The 21,106-nt window shown below is 37.8% G+C and overlaps 1 protein-coding gene across 17 annotated transcripts in view; it reads left to right on the forward strand.

Annotated features, from left to right (window-relative positions):
- The window catches only part of Ncor1 (nuclear receptor corepressor 1), a 179,658-nt gene that overhangs the window by 60,721 nt on the left and 97,831 nt on the right, over positions 1–21,106 (forward strand). For 11 of the 17 annotated variants that reach the window (XM_008824153.3, XM_029557263.1, XM_029557324.1 and 8 more), the window contains 6 exons: positions 5,502–5,558; positions 6,069–6,121; positions 6,459–6,485; positions 8,454–8,520; positions 11,111–11,283; positions 14,008–14,098. In XM_008824153.3, coding sequence (XP_008822375.1) covers positions 5,502–5,558; positions 6,069–6,121; positions 6,459–6,485; positions 8,454–8,520; positions 11,111–11,283; positions 14,008–14,098 — 468 coding nt within the window. Of the gene's footprint in view, positions 1–5,501; positions 5,559–6,068; positions 6,122–6,458; positions 8,349–8,453; positions 8,521–11,110; positions 11,284–14,007; positions 14,099–21,106 lie in introns of those variants that run through there. The other 6 variants (XM_017795502.1, XM_017795661.1, XM_008824959.2 and 3 more) reach the window with 2 other exon arrangements.

Genomic DNA, 21,106 nt, shown 5'->3' on the forward strand with positions numbered 1-21,106 from the left:
CAGGGTCTTCCTGTAGCCTCACCTGCCCTGGAACTCACTATGTAGACCAGGGTAGCCTTGAACTCACAGAGATCCACCTGCCTCTGCCTCCTGAGTGCTGGGATTAAAGGCATCTGCCACCATGCCTGGCCTCTTTTTTATTTTTGGCTGTCATAAAATCAGTCAGTACTTGGCTGTATGGACTAGGCTGGCCTCTTAAGTTGAAGCAATCTTCCTGCCTTTGCTTCCTGATTGTTGGCCTTCTAAGTGTGTACTACTGTGCTTGCTTGCTAGTTTTTACTTAAGGGGCATTTAATACCAAAGTCCGATTAGTTACATTTTAGTACAGATAGGCTATTGGATATGGGAAAGAATTTCATCATCAGCTTCAGAATTGATAGCTTGGCTGTAGTTGAACTTTACTTAATAAAGTTGAAGCCAGACTTTGACTTTTAGGTGGATTTTGTTTTTTACTTTGATTAAAATAATTTCTTTTTTTTTTTTTTTTTTGGTCTTTTTGAGACAGGGTCTCCCTGTAGCCCCAGCTGTCCTGGAACTCACTATGTAGACCAGGCTGGCCTCGAACTCACAGAGATCTGCCTGCCTCTGCCTCCCAAGTGCTGGGATTAAAGGCATGCACCACCACGCCCGGCTCTTATTCTTTTTATAAAAACCATTTAAATTATTACTTTTTAATGTATATGAGTGTTTTGTCTGCATATATGTAAGTGTGTGTAATGCCCCAAAAGGCCAGTTAAAGGTGTTGTCCCCTGGAACTGGAGTTACAGACTGTTGTTAGTCACCGTGTGGGTGCTGGGATTCGAATCTGGGTCCTCTGGAAGAACTGCAAGTATTCTTAGCTGTTGAGCCATCTCTCCAGCCCCTTCTTTCATACTCTTTTTCAAAAAAATATTTATATTTTTCTTTTGTGTGTATGAGTGTGTTGCCTGCACGTAGGTAGGTGCACCCATGTTATGCAATGCCCATGGAGGTAAGAAGAGGGCGTCGGATCCCCTGAAACTGGAGTTGTTAGCTGCCATGTGGGTGCTGGGAATTGAACCTGTGTCCTCTGCAAGAGCAGCCAGTGCTTTTAACCACTGAGCCATCTCTCTAGTCCCCTCATATTCTTAATTAGAAATCTTCATAAATTTAGGAAACTCAGGCTTAAGTTTTGTGATTTGATATTTGTAATGGCAGTGTTGGGTTTTGATCAGTGCTTGGCTCAGGAAACTAGCAGTTAAAGGGAAGCTGATTTCCATGCAATGTAAAGAGAACATTGCTTCACCAGTCAGCATTTGGGAGGTAGAAGCAAGCAGATCCCCGTGGGATGGAAGCCAGCATAGCCTACATAGTAAGTTCCAGGCCAGCTGGGGCTACAGGAGACCCCGTCTCAAGTAACCAAAAAGAAAAACAAACAAACAAAAAACCTTCTATAGTCCTTGAACCAGAACATAGTAGGCTTTAAATAGGAAGAGAGCAGACTTAATAACTAAATAATTATAAAGTAAAAATTGGAATTGTTGTTTGAGTTTGTTTGCTTTGTAGTGAATCTATTCATCAGAGCCAATATATTTTACACAGATTATCAGTAATGTAATAGCCAGATCTGAAAGGATATGGGCCATAAGGAAAGCAACTCTGAGCTGGTGGTGCTTAGTAGAGTACCTGCCTAGCATGCACAAGGCCCCAGGCTAGCCCTAGTACTACTATACAAACTTTAAAGAGAGAGATAAACTCAACAAGTGATATATAAATGCAAGAAAATTAGATTGTCATCAAAAATTTTGACAGTATTTTCAGCCAGAAGAAAATGAAGGGACCGGCGCGATGGCTCAACAGTTAAGAGCACTGGCTGCTCTTATAAAAGACCTGGATTTGAATCCCAGAACCCACGTGGTGACTGATAATCATCTCCAGTTCCAAGGGATCCGACACCCTCTTATGGTGTACTTACATACATACAGACATAACTTTCATACACATAAATAAAAATAAAATGAAATAACAGACTTAAGAGACTCAAGTAATAAAATGTGAACTAATAGTAAAAGGTACATATAAAAAGCCAAAGGATAATAGTTGTTACTATTCAAGAAATCGGAGAATATTTTCTTTCTAGTCCTTCCTGAAGAGGGATAAGTGAATATGTTTCAGGTAGTTAAGATCTGACACCTCAGTATAAAGACTGGTGTATACATTAACAACAGAATTTACCTGAAGAACCAGTATCAAGTAAGAGTCAGAAGAGGACACAATGAATAAAAACTATGTTCTTACATAATAGTAATACAGCTAGATAGTAATACAGTAATGGTGTAGCTAGATAAAGTGTGTGAAATGGAAGAATATTTGAAAAAATATTTTAAGATGTTATGTGAAGTTAATGGCGGTAATATGTGTATTGTTCTGAACATTTTGTATGAATAATGTGTCATAAAGTAAATTAATAGTTGAGGTATTCCATTTACCAAAAGAGGATGAGGGATGGGGAGATGCTGCTTTTAATAAAGTGTTGAGGAAGCATGAGGACCTGAGTTCAGATCCCTAACATCCTAACACCCATGTGAAAAGCTGAGTGGGGCAGCACTTTCCTTTAGTTTCAACACTGGGGTGGTGGAGATAGGCCCAGCCTGGCCAAATTGTTGAGTTCAGGTTCAATGAGAGATCCTGTCTCAGAATAAAACAAAAAAGTAATAAGCAATTGAGGAAGACACCAGATATCAAACTCTGGCCTCTACATGGCGTGTGCCACACACACACACCCAGCATTTTTCAAATGCTTTCTTTTTTATTAAATTTTATTATTTTTATTTTATGTGTATGCATGTATTGCCTGCATATAGGTAAGTGCACCCGTGTCATACAGTGCCCACGGAGGTCAGAAGAGGCCGTCGGATCCCCTGGGACTGGAGTTATGGACAGTTGTTAGCTGCCATGTGGGTGCTGGGATTCGAACCTGGGTCTTCTGCAAGAACAACCAGTGTTCTTAATCGCTGAGCCATCTCTTCAGCCCCTTCAGATGCTTTCTTAAATATACTCTGCTGCATGCCATGCGTGGTGGTGTGTACCTTTGATCCCAGCCCTCAGGAGGCAGAGACAGGTGAATCTCTGGGAGAACAAGACCACCTTAGTTCCCATTATGACTTCAGGTGGGCTGTGACTAGGAAAATCCTGTCAGAAAACAATCAACAAAAACCAAAATATTTATAGCTGCTCTAGTTCAGAATAAAAATACATATACAGTGTAGTAGGAAAGACTGTGGAAGTAATTTGTTTGTATTTTGACTGGATGACTTGGTACAGAACTCAAAGAAAAAAATGGTTAATAGAGATTATGCTTGGTACCAGCATCCTTCAGTTACTTCTGCCATTTTCCTAGGAATTATGGGTTTCCCTCTCTTTGTCACACTGTGTGTGAGAAGAGCATCAGTTCTGTGTCTGAAATATCTTTCTGGGCAGTTGCTCCCCTCCTCCCCTTTGCCATTTGCTTAAGTTGAACTTTCTTCACACATAGTTGCTGGGTCTCATTTCAGTCTCCCCCCCCCCTTCTAACCTATCCTTCATACTTGTGTCCTATTATACAATTCTTCAACAAAACTTTGTGATTTTTTTTTTTTACTTTCTACAGACTAGCATAATTTTTTTTTTGGCGGCGGGGGGTGGGGGGCTTTGAGACCCTGTAGCCCCAGCTGGCCTGGAACTCACTGTGTAGACCAGGCTGGTCTTGAACTCACAGAGACCCGGCTCATAAACTTTTAAAAATCTTTTTGAGACAGGGTCTCCCTGTAGCCCAGCTGGTCTGGAACTCACTATGTAGACCAGGCTGGCCTTGATACTTGATATCATAGAGATCTGCCTGCCTCTGCCTCTTTGAGTGCTGGGATTAAAGGCATGTGCCACCATGTCCAGCACTAAACTTTTAAAAAATTAAAGTTTATTATTTATTATGAGAGAGAGAGAGAGAGAGAGAGAGAGAGAGAACGCTTGCCATGCAGATCAGAAGACAACTTTGTGCAGTCAGGTTTCTTGAGATCAAATTCACGCCATCAGGTTTGTGTAGCAAGTGCCATCTTGCTTGCCCAGAATAGCCTAAACTTTTTATTGATGCTTACACATCTACCAGTCTGACCCTTGCTCCCAAACTCTTTTATTGGTGAAAATTTTCAGTGTTCCATTAAGTGTTTTTAGTTCCTTTGCCTCTGTGTTACTAAATCTGCCTTCAGGTAATGTCCTTATTTGTGAAGTACACTTATTCTTTAAGATCCAACTCAAGTACTATTTTCTCTATGAGCCTTTCAACACCTACCTCCCAATTCTCCTGTACTGAAATTGCATCCCCCATTGTTTTCTTAGTATATGTCAAGTAAGTGCCTTGAACACATTAAACATCTGTTGAAGAATTAATTCCATATGTAGGCTTAGAGTAAGAATTACAGTGAAGATGGTTGAGTGTGTGTGTGTGAGAGAGAGAGAGAGAGAGAGAGAGAGAGAGAGAAAGAGAGAGGTTAAACCACTTCAGGCCTAATTGTTAAATATTCTTATCAACTGAGCTATACATGCCCAGCCCAATTGGAGGGTTTTAAGTTAGAAATTTTCTGCTAAACTATTTATAGGTTGAATTTTTTTACATTTATATATTTAGTATGTATATTTGCCAGTGCATGACTAGCAGGGCATATCATGTGGAGGTCAGAGGACAGCTTGGAGAAGTCAGTTTCTTCCAGCATGTGGGTTCAGGGATCAAACTCAGGTTCAGGCTTGACAGAAAGCATCTTAACTGCAGAGCCATCTTGCTGCCCAGTTAAATTCTTAGCAAAGAGGATTTCTGTTAAAGAATACTTCGGTTTAGATTATTTTACTTTTGAAAATGACATGTTAAATATGTAATTCATTACTAAGGGCTCATTGTAACTAGATGCTTTTCTTCAAATAGATCACTTTGCTTTACAAATATACTTAATGCTGCCACTTTATGGTATTTTATGTTTTTAAATATTTATTAAAGGCAACAAGAATTAAAATATTTAGAATACAAAGCCTGGTGTGGTGGCGCACGCCTGTAATCCCAGCACTTGGGAGGCAGAGGCAGGCGGATCTCTGTGATTTCAAGGCCAACCTGGTCTACATAGTGAGATTGGGAATTTATTTCTAATAGTGAAATTTATTCTCTCTCTCTCGATTTTCAATATTTATAGCTTTTAATAAATTCCTAGTTGTTTAGGTATTGTGTTCACTACAGATGTTAGATTTTTGGGTGGTGTTTTGATTGAATTTGGTGAGGAAATTAGAGAGTGCTGAGGCCATAGCTTAGTGGTAGAGCACTTGCTTAGCATGCATGATACCCTTCGTTCAATCCCTATTATTGCAAGGGGGGATTATCAGCCCAATATAAAGAATATTTAGAGACAAAGGTAAGTTCAGCTATAGATTTGTTTTAGATAAATATTTTCAGATAAGCAGCAACCTTTCTCTGAGCTAATGTAATTTTAAATTCTACAATACAATAATGTTTTTATCTTTAGAAAAAAGCAGAAGAAGCTCATAAAATTTTTGAAGGTCTTGGCCCAAAAGTTGAACTGGTAAGAAATTATTATTTTTTGGGTGGGGGGATAAAATGGAATATGATTCATTTACCTTGAGATGAGAAGGATACAGCTGGGCAGGAAGTTTAGTTATGAAGTTTAAAATAATAAACTTGGTTACCTTTGCAGAAGCATTCTCCTGAGCCTACTTTTGCCTGAACAGCCATTTAATAACCTCAGGTAGAAGGTTAAGGAAAGCAATAGAGAATGCTTTGAATCATACTCTTAGGATAAGCACAGTGTGGAATTTTCCTTTGCCTTTGAAATTAAAAATCCATTATGAGGCATATTTAGCATAAGATACAGTAGATTTGCAAATTTTCTTACAGAGTAGCATTTTTAGAAGATGGGATTTAAAGAGAAACCTGAAGTCTGGAGATTTTGGTGGGATGTTGTGGTATAAACCCACTGGCATTTTTGCTAGACTTACATTAAAATATTGTTTTTTCATCTGTTCCTAGAATTATATATAATACTTTACATGTAAATATTTGATTTATTTTATAGCCACTCTATAACCAGCCATCAGATACCAAGGTTTACCATGAGAACATCAAGACGTAAGTATTTAATCATCTTTGGAGTTCTTCAGTTAAAGACCATATATTATTTAAAGAAATTATTTTTGTTATCTGCAGACATTATTATGTAGTGTAGGTGTGTTTTGGATTTGTGTAATTTGCTGTCGTTTTACTATATGTTATCTTCCTCTGGCTTCTTGGGGGTTGGGGTAACAGCTTTTGAGTTTCCGAGGCCAAAAAATGAAATAAATTATTGCATAAAACTAGCTGGTTTTATAATCTGCTAGTAAAAAAAAAAAAAAAGGTGGATACTTAACATTGAAATGGCTTACCTTGAGGCTTGAATTTTTTGCCTCCTGTTTTGTCTTTTTTTCAGTGGAGTACCTGCAAGGCGCATGATGAAGTAAGATAATGAAGCTTTTTCATTTAAGACTAGTGATGACACCGTCCCCCACCAAGCCACATCTGCCATTGCAAAGTAGAAGTGCCACGGATCATTTTATCATTATTCAAAATCCTATTCTAGGGAAATCCCTTCCATGACTTGCTAATGACGGTATTTGTAGACCCTTCTGCCATTTAATGTCCTGGTGCCTTGGAAGGCTCAGTCCCCTCATGTGGGTGAGGAGGCTGTTCCAGAATGTAGTTTGCTTTGCCTTGCTCATCCTAATACCAGGCCTTTATGGATGCAGATCTTGGAATAAGAAAATAAGTGAAAAGTAAAATTGATTTCTTGATCTGATTGAACTAAGAGAAGCTAGATAGGATTTTTTTTTTGTTGTTGTTGTTAATTATAATACTTTAAGAGTATTTTAGGTGAGTTATTATTAGCTGTGACAAAAATGTGATATTTCTATTTATATGCATTTAAAAGTATAACCAGAACAGTATAATATTTACTATTATAGTTACTGAGCACATTATTACTTATATTTTTTTCTTTCAATTTCTAAGAGTGTGTACAATAGTTGACTACTTTGCAGAACTGGTGGCAAATATAATTTGCATAGTAGTATGCATGATAACTTAAAATTTGAATAATTTTAACTTCTTTTAAGTAAGTGGTTCATAATGAAAGTCATATACTTAAGAATTTTTCTGTGAGAGACTGCCATAGTCTTGAGAATCCTTAGGAGAAAATTAGGCTAAAATCATAACGTACATCTTGGTTTAGAACTATTTAGCTGTTTAAACATTTTTTTAAAAGGAGAATGTCAGATAAAATTTAATTGGCTACTTTTGGTGACTTTTTCCCCCCACAAATCTTCACTTTGCATTTTGTCTTCTCAGTGTCAGCTGGAAAGTTGCACTGTCTTTTATTTATTTCATGTTATCTATTTTGCCTATGTATGGCTTGTTACACTGTCCTGAGATGGGTTACTCACTGGCTAACTTCATTTAAATTTTTAGTAGACTTTTCAAATTGTATTTATTCATTGCCGTTTACTTCTAAGTAGCATATATTTGCATTAGAGTAAATTGAATGTGCTTCCACTTATGTTACTTTTGAAACACTCAGGTGCATACATCTGTAAGACTCACTTAGTAGCTATTCTTTCATCACCAGCATTTGCTTTGTATGAATCATCAAGTGTACTGTTTAATAATTCTTATCACCTCTTGGTTGCTCTTCCTTGTGGCCAGCTACTGATTATCTATGTTTATTTGAGTGGAGCCAGTGTCACTGTTAGTCTGAATGACAGATAATCCAAAAAAATGACTTCTGCTTGCTTTGGCTTTATTTATGTGTGAACAATTAACTTGAAGTTATTTCTGGAAGTAGGGGGTATGAATATTTATATATTTGAATCCGTATGCCATCACTTTAGGTCAGAGTACTTCCAAGTTAAAAAGTGACACTGTTATATTAGATGTATGAGAAATCTTCCTGCCTTGTCAGGTTGCCCTCTACTGCTTAGTATATATATCATTTCTGTGATGGAAGAGCAATCTTCTGTTTAGAGCGTAAGTCACCCCTTTCTATGTGTTGATATACTTTCTCCCCATAGGGCAAAGATCAGCCCTTTACTTCCTCCCTCTAAGTACATACAAAGATGCTTTTGTCATCAGAGTTCTTAAGAAGACTTAATCGTTGTGTAATTATAATTTGAAAATAATATATGTCTTAAAATTAGATGCATGAAATAAAAATTAACTGTATCATCTTGTTATAGATTGGCAGGAATTTTAGTTCTAATTGCAAAAATTTCAAGATTTTATTTTGCAGGGTGAAAAAAATTAAGATTAACTTTGATTACATCATAAATTCTAAAGTGGTTTTTGCCTGTCTCCAGTGTCTCTGGAAAAAAGTGAACATATCATTAAATTGTGCTTTTTCTTAATGTTATGCAACCATATTTTTCTCTTCTAGAAACCAGGTGATGAGGAAAAAACTCATTTTATTTTTTAAAAGAAGAAATCATGCAAGAAAACAAAGGGTGAGGTCCTATCCTTGTTAACTGAAATTTGTACAGCTTTCCCATTCATGCTCATTTAGGCATTCACTTTCCCATTAATTACTGGTCCTTGATTATATTGAGAACAAATGCTGATTTAGAAAGCACATGTAACTTAAATATAAGTCTAATCCTAGTAACATTGTAATACTACATTTAACATCATTATCAAATTAATTTCATTAGTCATCTATGTATAATATTTTCATTCAGCCAAAGTAAAGAAAATGGTGAGTAGTAAAACATCAACAAAAAAGCACTCCAAAAACAGACAGACAGAACCCAGGATAAGTAGGATGGTCTACATTTAGCCTCTTAGGCTTCTAACAGATGTAGGTAAGTTATAGTTACCTGATTAGACATTGTTCTTTCTTAGGGAAAAACTGGGTCAGCTTCTTCAAATTCAAATAATTTCTCATATTTATACAATTTCTTGTTCAAAATTTTTATGTTTATATTCATAGAAGTTTCAGAAAGTAATGTTTTCAGAATATGTTCATACTAATTTTGCAAATACATTTAAATTCAGGTATTTAATAAAATAACTTTTTTTAAAGAATCAATGTTAGACATAAACTTTTACCTCACATTTAATGACCTGGCAGCTTAATGAATATTTATAACTTCAAGAGACTGTAGCTTTTGTTTGATAAAGAACTATTGAAGTTCAGATTTGCTAGTCTTATCCTTTAGATACTGTCTTAAATTACTGGTGTTGAATTTTTGTCTTACTAAGAACATACAAATATTACATAAGAAACTAGCTTGTGTTCCCTTAGTGGAGTCATTTTGTTGTAATTGTAGTACTTGCTAAATTAGGACTCAGCTGATACAAACATGAGAGCATAGACCTTTTCACACTTCAGAGAGTGATTGTTAAGTTTATGTATTTATTGATTTGTTTGGCAAATGTTTATCATTTTGTATACCATGTCCCATGTATTATTTCAGTATGATAACCATATTGTTTAGCTCTTAGGGAGCAGCCGTTCAGCAGGCAGGTACAGTATTGTGATCATAATGCAATAAGGAACATCTAAAAGGGGACACCTAAAGCGAATGTGTATTAGGAGAGACCATTACACAGGAAAGCCAATACTCTGAAAACTTACACCAGCAGAAAAAAGAGATTAAGTGAATAGGAGCTAGTGTGACAGGTTCTGAATTGGCTGAGTTTAGAATGGACTGGGTAGTGGGTTTGGTGAGGGAAGCTTGGACTCCATAGTACACTGCCTGAGAGGTCCCTTACAAGACTTGCATCAGATTCTGAGAGTACTTGTTAAGATTTTAAACTGAGGATATATAATATTCAAGTTTGTAATTTAAGTATTTATTTCTGAGGCTGGGAATGTAGCTCTGTTGGTAGGGTACTTGCCTAGCATGAATGAAACCCTGGATTGGTCCTAGCATGGAATAAACAGGATATTGTGTCACATGCTTGTAATCCCAGCACTCAGGAGGTAAAAGCAGAGAAACCAGAGTTCCAATCATGCTCAACTACATAGTGTGTTTGAGGCCAGCCTGGGATATATGAAACCCTGTCTCAAACCACAACAAAAATGAATTTGCACCTGGCCATATTATACATGAAAAGGTCTGTCTGAGTTATTGCTCCATGGCAGAACACTTTCCTAGCATGAGCCTGGCCGTCCCTGGCCTTAATGTCCTGTGCTGCAGAAATCATCAAAAAAGATGTGGGCAACACACACAATCTGAGTAATGGTGTTGCCTTGAATTAAGGAGGTGGGAGTAGAGATAAAGAGAAAATGAATGGCACAAGAGGCAAAGGTACTGAAAAGAGTGATGAGGAAATGTTGTGAGGGAAAATACTCTTTCCCAAGGTCTCTCAAGGTGACTAACGTTAACAGTTTTCCCAAAGTCCCTCCTCACTTTTCTTTATCCATATGTCAGGTGTTCACACAGTTCTGTGCACGTAATGGAGGTTTCTTCTGCATTTTATCTGTAGAGAATGGAATCATAATCCACCTATTTAACCAAAAGTATTAATTCTTGATTTCATATATCGTCACTGGCTTTCTTTTTATGATGAACAGCTAATTCCGGCCTTTCCCACTCTTATCAGAAATATTTTTAATACTTAAAAAATGAATAAGCAGAACCTCTAATAATGAGAAACTGTTGAATATGCCTGTTTTCTATCACAGATTGGATAGATATCAACAAAATGTTAATAGCTGCCTTTGGGTGATTGATTAGATTATAAGCTATGCAATGTTTTTAATTTTCCTTTCTTTTTGAAAATGAGGACATGTTATCAGGAGAATAAAAATAACTCATCAGCCACTACCAGTATGTTGTCATTGAGTTTGTTAATTTGTGTAGTGTTAATGTTTAGTAAAAAGTCCAGGGAAAGTATACTGTATATGTTCCTCTTAGCAAAATGCTCCTTTTCTTTTGCCAGATCAAGAACAAATTCTCATTCATAACTGAGCCCTAGGCCAAATGTACTTCTCATTTAATCTTAAGAAATAGAATGCATTTTAAAGGATTAGGGTTACCAAATTACAGAGTTCAGTTTAATTATTATTAATTTGCTACGGGTGTTTAATAGGAACAAAAAATCTGCCAGCGTTATGATCAGCTCATGGAGGCATGGGAGAAAAAAGTGGACAGAATAGAAAATAATCCCCGGAGGAAAGCTAAAGAAAGCAAAACAAGGGAGTACTATGAGAAGCAGTTTCCAGAGATTCGAAAACAAAGAGAACAGCAAGAAAGATTTCAGCGGTAAGTACCCTGATGTGTAACAATTATTACACACACATTTTGTTTTCTTTGTTTGAGACAGGGTCTCCCTGCAGCCCCAGCTGGCCTGAAACTCGCTGTGTAGACCAGGTTGCCTTGATCTCACAGAAATCCACCTGCCTCTGCCTCCTGGCTACTTTGGACTAAAGGTGTGCACCATCTCACCTGGCCAAATAATTTTTTTCTTTACATTGTTTCCTGAAGCAGATCAATAAGAAAGTTAAAAGAATTTTTATGTTGAGTTTAGTTTTACTTTATTTATTTTTTATTTATATTTTTATTTTATGTGTATGAGTGTATTGCCTGCATGTATGTGAGTGCACCCGTGTCATGCAGTGCCATGGAGGTCAGAAGAGGGCTTCGGATTCCCCTGGAACTGGAGTTAAGGACGGTTCATAGCCACCGTGTGGATGCTGGGAATCGAACCTGGGTCCTCTGCAAAGGCACTCAGTGTTCTTAACTGCTAAGCTATCTCTCCAGCCCTGAGTTTAGTTTTAAAGTTACTTTCATTATTTTTTACTGTGGGTACACATGTGACAAAGCAGTATACGTGTGGAAATCAGAGAATTGGTTTTCCCCTTCTGCCAAGTGGATCACAGGGAATGAACACAGGTGATCATCGGGCCTAGTGGCAACCCCCTGAAACATTACACCAACCCTTATGTTGATTTTGGTTTTGATGGATTTCTTTATTAAAATGTTTTAAAATTTATTTTTATTTTGAGTGTATGAATGTTTGCCTGCATGTATGAAAGTGCACCACATGCAAGAATGTCCAGGGAGGGCAGATGTGGGTGTCTGACTGCCTGGAACTGGCATTGTGTTAGCAGCCATGTGGGTATGGGGAACTGAACCTGGGTCCTCTGCAAGAGCAGTAAGTGCTCTTAACCACTGGACCATATCTTCAGCCCCCTATTCTTTGTTCTTTTTATATGCATGAGTGTTTTGCCTACGTGTATATATGTGCACCATGTGTATGCCTGGTACCCATAAAAGCCAGAAGAAGGCATCAGATCCCTTGAAACTGGCATTATAAATGATTATGGGAACCCAACCTAGGTTCTCTGCAAGAGCAACAAGTGCTCTTAACTGCTTAGCTTTCTCTGTAGCTCCGCCATTTGTTGAACTTAAAACGTGATCACCAAAGTAAAGATTGTCTTAGTGAATATAATACTAATTTTTTATGTTTAATCTTCATTTTGAGCCTAAGTAAGAAAATATTTTGAAATTAAGTCTTTAGTTCTTCAGAGTACTTATATCCATCAGAATAGCAGTTAGTAAGTACAGAATGTTCCTTGATAATTATGAACATAATAAAAAATAGCATTAAAGTAATTGATAACTAAGAAATGCTTTGATTTTAATAGACAATTTCCGATTTATTTTTATTTTATGTTTTTTGAGGCAGACTCTCACTATGTAGCCCTGGCTGTCCTGGAGCTCCCTGTGTGAACCAGACTGGTTTCAGACTCAAAGAGATCTACCTGCCTGTACCTCCCCAAGAGCTGGGATTAAAGACATGTACAATCATGCTGAGAGTCTGATTTGCTTTTACTTTTAAAGAATAGATATTTTGCAAACATCTTAAGCTTTATTTTCTTCTTTAAAATTAATTTTTTTGTGTGTGAGAATTGTGTTTTTTTCCCCACATTTTACAAACAGTCAATGAATTTTTCCAATTTTACTCTTCTATTCTTTAGAATGCAAACCAAAGATTGCTACTTTATGGACATGGCGTCAATAACCTTTTTACGTACAGGGGTTCCCTGTAACTAGTTCCACTGTTTTACTTTGGTCACATAACTTTTTTTTTTTTTTCTCTTCCTTTTTTGTGATGCTGTAGGTAGAGTCCACCATCTGATCCATGCAGGGCACCTTTATCAACTGAACTATATTCCTGGCCCAAAATGGAACTTAAACTCAGTGTTAATTTCATTTAAATTGTTGCTCATGTGATAGGTGAATCAAGCATATTACTTGAAACCATTCACTGAGTATTATTTCAGGTTGTTTCCCGATTTTTATTTTGTTAAAAATTCTGTTTAATAAAGTGGCGAGTATCCGGGTGTGGTGGTGGACACCTTTAGTCCCAGCACTTGGGAGGCAGAGGCAAGCAGATATCTGAGTTCAAGGCCAGCCTGGTCTACATACTGAGTTCCAGGCCAGCTGGGGCTACAGGGAGACCCTGTCTCAAAAAGACCAAAAAAACATGTAGAGTAATCACGGGAGACACCCAACACCAACTTTGGTGGTCCATACACATCTGCACACATGTACATACACCCCTGCATACATGCATACCACCCATACATGCACAGGCAAAGAAGTCCCATTTTAATAGCTATCTTCTTGGCATGACGTGGTCATTGCACTAATTCGATCATGCAACTGTGATTACTTGCACAAAACCTGTACTAGATCAAGCCAACATTAGTAAACATTCCAACAAGCAGCACTAATTGGACTCATTGGGTTACAAAAAACAAAAAAAATGAGAGGTTGTGAAGGGGTGGAATATGGTATATATAGGGGTGCTTGGGGGGGTTACAGATGGATATGATCAAGATACAGTGTTTACATGTATAAAATTGTCAAAGAGTAAACAAAAGATATTCTATTTAAACAGTCTCACTTAAACTAGTCTATACTAATTATTATACTTTATAAAACCCTTTAAATATATTTACATTTCATCTTTATATTTAGAGTTGGACAGAGGGGAGCTGGTCTTTCAGCTACAATTGCTAGGAGTGAGCATGAGATTTCTGAAATTATTGATGGTCTTTCTGAGCAGGAGGTAAGAAAATTTATTTAATTCAAGTTAATTCATTAGTAATTTAAGCATATCCACCCTGTGGCTCAGGAGGTGTATCAATGTGGCTACTTGAGGTAATAGTGTTTGGGTTCTTAGAAAGCCTATGGCCAACTATTATAGAGTTTTAAACAAGGTTGTCATGTGATTGGCATTTTTACAAAGATGCTTTTTCCTGCAAGGAGACCTGAAAATAGGTAAAGAAATAGTTCTGATAAAAATAAGGATCCATATCAGGGCATCAGTGTGGTAAGTATATGTAGAGGACTGATAGGAAAGGTTAGAAGGTAGCATGGGGAAGAGGGGTGGGCTGAGTGTAGTGATAAATAAGGTGATAAATAAGGAGGACTGGAAGGAGCCTCCACTGTTTCCAGGTTGGAACCCCAAGCTGCTGGTACACTTCTTCAGTCAGTGAAGGAGCTTGAGTTTGCAGATGGCAGGATGTTCTGCAAAGGCTGTCCTTAGCCACGTTAGCCCAAGAGAGAGCTGGACTAGAGATAGCTATACATCAGTCATCAGATGCTGGTAAATTGTCTCAGGCAAAAGTTGGTAGCATTAAGTGAAAAGGTGGAAAAAGTGAGCATTTGTGGATTAATGTTAACTGAAAGGAGATACATTTGCAAACAAGAACCATTTTAATTTATCTGAGAAAGTACAGTTCCGTAGCAAATGAGATTTTTTTAGAAAGCTATTTTCTTAAATTTATTAGTCAGTTGCTAAAGGTCAGGGTACATGGCATCCATGTCAAATATTGTCACCCTTTCAAAACTTCCTCATTTTCCCAAGAGAACACTAATCAACAATTAGTTGCTCTCACTTCATATTTATTTTTATTATGTATTTATCTTTATGTTTAATAATTATTTATGATCAGCTCAAGTATTGTCTTCATGAATGTGATTATTATACCTTTGGGGCAAACTTTAAATTCCTAGTGCCTAATATTTAATAGTGCATTAGCAAATTAGAATAAAAATTAATTTGAGAGGTTGGGATATAGCTCAGTGAGTAGAATGCTTGCCTAATATGCATAAAACCCTAGGTTAGATCCCAAGCTCCTCAGAAACTGGGTATGGCTGGGCTTGCTTGTGATCCCAGTACTCAGGAGTTCTCAAGTCTAATCTGGGACATAGGAGCCTCTGTCTCAAAAATAATAACAACAACAACAAATAAAATATAAAAATATTTTCAGTACAGAACTTTGAATCTTGTGACAAAATTCAGAGTTGTTCCAAAAGCCATCTACTATTTACTGAGTTTTTCCTAGGGTGTTTTTGTTTTTGTTTTGAGACAAGCTCTCCCAGTAGCCCCAGCTGCCCTGGAACTCACTATGTAGATCAGGCTGGCCTTAAACTCACAGAGATCTGCCTGCCTCTGCCTCCCAAGTGCTTGGGACTAAAGGAGTACATCACCATGCCTGGCTGAGTTTTGCTAGTTTTGATTTTATAATACAGAGTTTCTTAAATTTTATTTCAAAATTTTTTTAAAAGTTTTAAATTTTAATTTTATGTGTGTGTTTTTGCCTGTATATGAGTCTACCACATATGTGCAATGCCCAAAGGCCAGAAGAGGGTGTCAGATCCCCTGGAACTGGAGTTATGGATGGTTCTTACCTGTCATGTGAGTGCTGGAAATCAAACCTGAGTCCTCTGCTAGAACAGTCAGTACTCTTAACTGCTGGGCCATCTCTCTAGCCCTCAAAGAAACTTTTTTTTTTTTTTCCTTTTGGTCTTTTTGAGACAGGGTTTCCCTGTAGCCCCAGCTAGCTGTCCTGGAACTCACTATGTAGACCAGGCTGGCCTTAAACTTACTGAGATCCATCTGCCCCTGCCTCCTAAGTGCTGGGATTAAAGGTGCGTGTCATCACGCCCTATTTCAAAATTTTAAAGATGTATTTGTTGAGACTATTCCCTTAATGATCAAAGATAATTATTATAGTGCTATATATTTCAAAATAAATGGTAAGTATAAATAATATGTACAAATAAGCTTCTAAGGGTAGAGGTTTTAAGTATACAAATAATGCTTCATTTGTAAAATTAAGAAAAGTAGACTTAGTTTAAAATATTGAGTGACAGAAATTTAGGCATGTAAAATCTGTGCTTATATACTTTTCAGCACATTTAAAGTAAAAATTAATGTCGCAAATCCTGTTTGCCTCAGCTGTTGCTAAATTTGTCCAGTATTCTCTTTCTGTGAATATTGTTGATTAAAGTTGTGGTAGATTACTTACACGTTTACTTAAAAAAAATTTGGGGGGCACCTGGAGAGATAGCTCAGCGGTTAAAAACACTGACTGTTCTTGCAGAAGACCTGGGATCGAATCCCAGCACCCACATGGCACATAACAACTGTCCATAACTCCAGTTCCAGTGGATCAGACACTCTCTTCTGTCCTCCGCGGGCATTGCACAACATGGGTGCACTTACCTACACATGCAGGCAATACATGTATATACACAAAAAATAAAAATAATAAATAAAATATTTTAAAAAAATTTTTTGTTTTATTATTTATTTGTATGTGTATGTGGAGAGGTACTTGCAGAAGCCAAAAGAGGTCGTTAGATCCCCTAGATTTGGAGTTATAGGCAGTTGTTAACTGCCTGATGTGAATGCTAGGAATTGAACTTGGGTCCTCTAGAAGAACAGCAAGTGCCCTTAACCAATGAGCCATCTCTCTAGCCTGTAATTTTGGTTTTTTGAAATGGTGTCTCCTTGTATCCCCCAGCTGGCCTGGAACTCCTTATGGTGATCAGCCTGGTCTGTATCTGATCTGCCTGCTTCTCCCTCCTAAGAGCCTGGATTAAAGGCATGTGCCACCACCGGCCTACATATTTACTTTCTGGAGAAGTTGAGGGTAGCTGGTTCTTAAAACTGCAATGATAAATACTTCATATGCATTATCTTATTTAAACTGACAACTGTCATTATTTTGCAAATGAAAAAATCTAAGACAGAGGCCATACTCTTTTTTTGTCTTTTTGAGACAGGGTCTCTCTGTAGCCCCAGCTGTCCTGGAACTCACTATGTAGGCCAGGCTGGCCTTGAACTCACAGAGATCTGCCTGCCTCTGCCTCCCGAGTGCTGGGATTAAAAGGGCCACACTTTTATCAGGAGTCAGGTGGCCAACCTATGCAATCTGGCTTTGGAACCCTTTGTTCTTTCCTATGTCTTTTATCAGTCAAGTTCATTCTTCCTAAAAATATTTTGAAGCCTTCTATTAGGTGCCAATCTTTCCTCTAGGCATTGGGATTTCAATGGTGAATTAAACCAAGTTATTCTGTCTCATCAAGAGAAATTACTAGTGAGGAAGAGAAATGATCTCATCAGTTTGTACACATTGTATTGTATACATTGTAAAAACAATGTCTCTTGAGTTTTCCTGTGGGATGAGAAAATAGCCTATTCATACAGTTTGTCTTTGTATCGATTCTTGTGTGATGACATCAGGATTTGATATGGTACCCTGTTTTACTTTCATGATCATATAAAAATAATATTTATTTATTTATTTATTTATTTATTTATTTATTTAGAGACGGAATCTCACTATGTAGATCTGGCTGGCCTATAATTGGCTATGTAGACCAGGCTGGCGTGGAGCTCAGAGTTCCACCTGCCTCTGCCTTCAAAATGCTGAGATCAAAGGTTTGCAGCACCTCACCCACTTCTTTTTAGATTTTTAAAAAAATATTCTTTTTATTTTATGTGTATGAGTGTACTGCCAGATGTGTGTAAGTGCACCTATGTAGTGCAATGCCTGTGGAGGTCAGAAGAAGGCAATCATATCCCCTGGAACTAGAGTTACAGACAGGTCTTAGCCACCATGTGGGTGCTGAGAATCAAAGCTGGGTCCTCTGCAAGAACAGTTAGTGCCATCTCTCTAGCCCCTCCTTTTTTTATTTATTTTTTTTCCTTTTTGATCTTTTTGAGACAGGGTCTCCCTGTAGCCCCAGCTGTCCTGGAACTCACTATGTAGACCAGGCTAGCCTTGAACTCACAGAGATCCTCCTGCCTCTGCCTCCCGAGTGCTGGGATTAAAGAAAGGCATGCTCCACCACGCCTGGCAATAGATTTAAATTTTCTTAACTTATTTTTTAATGTGCATGAGTATTGTGCAGTGTCCATAGAGGCCAGAAAAGGGTGTCAGAGCCCCTAGAACTGGAATTACAGATGGCTTAGCCACCATGTGGGTACTGGAAATTGAACCTGGGTCCTTTGGAAGAGCAACCAACTGCTGGGCCATCTCCAGCCTTGTTTTTGTTTATTTTGTTTTTTGTTTTAAGATTTGAAAAAAAAAAATGTATCTATTCATTGAGTACCATATGCTCTTTAACTTACCATTTCTGATTCTTTTAACTTTAGCCATGAAGGAGGTAGAAAATTATATGAATTATTCAGCTTTTATGAGCCATATCTTAGTTTGTTGTACCAATTAAAATGGACTTATACAGGTGGTTTTGTTTTAAGATCATTATTTTTGTTGCTTTTACGATCACCTGAGAAATGCGCAATTGGCATCCTTGGGAATTTGTAGCTCAAATTTCTGAAATGACTACATCTGTGTTAAATTTCTATGCTTGCTTTCTATGGATTCCATAGGGTATCTGAAAGCATTGCAAACAAGTTTATCTATTGAGGTGTTCAAACTGATTGAAATGATCTCACAAACTAGACATTTTTTTTTGTTTTTAAAAAAATATTTATTATTTTTATTTTATGTGTATGAGTGTGTTGCCTACATGTATATAAGTGCACCCATGTCATGCAATGCCCTTGGAGGACAGAAGAGGCCATCGGATCCCCTGGAACTGGAGTTATGGACAGTTATTAGCTGCCAGTGGGTGTTGGGATTTGAAACTGGGTCTTCTGCAAGAACAGCTAGTGTTCTTAACTGCTGAGCCATCTCTCCAGCCCCTTAAATTAGATTTTTATTTTTAAAAATCAAAGCAATGGGTTTCATTATGGAATTTTATTTGTTCTTAATGGTTGTTATTTCTAGGTGACCAGCTTTGCCGATTTGCCTGTGACAATAATGAAGATGAAACCAGCTTTAATTATAAAGATAAGAGTCTTAAAATTTTAATGAAAGGATTTTATAAAATTAGCAAGAAGAACTTAAGACTTAGGTGAGTTTAGATATTTAAGATCAGTAACTTTAATATCTTGACACTTTGTTACTTAGTTTTCTATTCTCTGAAATGATACTAAATACTTTTTCCTATAAAATGATGTTGAAGGACTTGGAGAGATGGCTCAGTGCATACAAAGCTTGCTGCATAAGTCTGAGAACCAGAGTTTAGATCCCCAGAATCCATGTAAATGCCAGGTGGGCATGTTGTCCCACCTGCAGTTCCAGCCCTTGGAAGACTGCTAGCTAGACTAGCCTTTATAGATGGGCTTGTAGGTTCCATTGAGAGACCTATGTCAGTGAATAAAGTAAAATGCAATTAAAGAAATGCTCTATGTCAGTCTCTGGCCTCCACATGCATGCATACCATACCCACATATACATGTAACAAAGAACTAAATTAAAATCATGTTGATTAGTTTTTGGTTTGTTTGTTTTTGCTTTTGTTTGTCTTTTTGAGACAGGGTCTCCCTGTAGTCCCAGTTGGCCTGGAACACACTATGTAGACCAGGCTGACTGGCCTTGAACTTACAGAGAGCCACCTGTCTCTGCCTCTTGAATGCTGGGACTAAAGGCATGCGCTACCACTACCAACTTTTTTTTTTTTTAATGTGTGTTAGTGTTATGCCTGTATATGTATAAGTGCACCTGTGTTGTGCAGTGTCTGTAGAGGACAGAAGTGGGTATCGGATCCCCAGATCCCCTGGAACTGGGGTTATGCATGGTTGTAGGCCACCATATGTGTGCTGGGATTCGAACCTAGGTCCTCTACAAGAACAGCCCTTGCTCTTAACCACTGAACCATCTCTCCAGCCCCAGTTTTTGTTTTTAGCTGCTATATGGGTGGTGGGAATCGGACCCGAATCCTATGGAAGAGCAGCTCATGCTCTTAACATCTGAGCCATTTCTCTAGCCCCCGAGACCAGTTTTGTTTTTTTTTTTTTAATTATTTTATTTGTTATTTTTATTTTGTGTGTATGAGTGTATTGCCTGCATGTATGTAAGTGCACCTGTGTCATGCAGTGCCTACGGAATTTCAGAGAGGGTGTCAGATCCCCTGGAACTGGAGTTATGGACAGTTGTTAGCCGCTGTGTGGATGCTGGCAGCTGAACCTATGTCCTTTACAAGAGAAGCCACTGCTCTTTACCACTAAGCCAGGTCTTGAGCCTGGAGACTACTTTTTTTTTTTTGGTCTTTTAGACAGGGTCGCCATGTAGCCCCAGCTGGTCTGGAACTCGCTATGTAGACCAGGCTGGGATTACAGGTGTGTGGTACCACGCCTGGTTATCTGGAGACTACTTTTTAAATAAGACTATAAGATAGCTAAATGCTTCACAAAGTAACTGCTTCAATCAGTTTTATGTTATTTTATATCTTCTAGGTCTAAAATTTCATTATCTTCCAAACATTAATTTTGTTGAATTAGGTAAAGAATTCCTCAAAGTAGCAGAGGATAAGCCAACTGTGCTGGCTAAAACCTGTAACCCATTGTAGCATTGAGAAGCTGTTGCAGAGCATTGCTATAAATTCAAGGCCAACTTAGACTACTTAGTAAGATCCAGGCCAGCCTGGACTGCAGGGTTTTAAATGGCTCACTAGTTAAAGAGTTCCTAGCACCTACATGGAGGGTAACATCCTCAGCTCCAGATCTAGGGGATCCGACGCCTTCTTCTGGCCCCGGCAGACACCAGGCATGCATGAGTGTACTCTCATACCCACAAGTAAAACACTCATACACATAAAAGTAAATATAAGCAAAATCCTTAAAATATTAAAAATAGGCTGGAGAGATGGCTCGGCAATTAAGAGCACTGGCTGCTCTTGTAGAGGACCCAGGTTGAGTCAGTACCATATGGTG

The sequence above is a fragment of the Nannospalax galili genome, unplaced genomic scaffold, assembly GCF_000622305.1.
Source record: "Nannospalax galili isolate Female #2095 unplaced genomic scaffold, S.galili_v1.0 scaffold530, whole genome shotgun sequence".
NCBI classification, from domain to species: Eukaryota; Metazoa; Chordata; class Mammalia; order Rodentia; family Spalacidae; genus Nannospalax; species Nannospalax galili.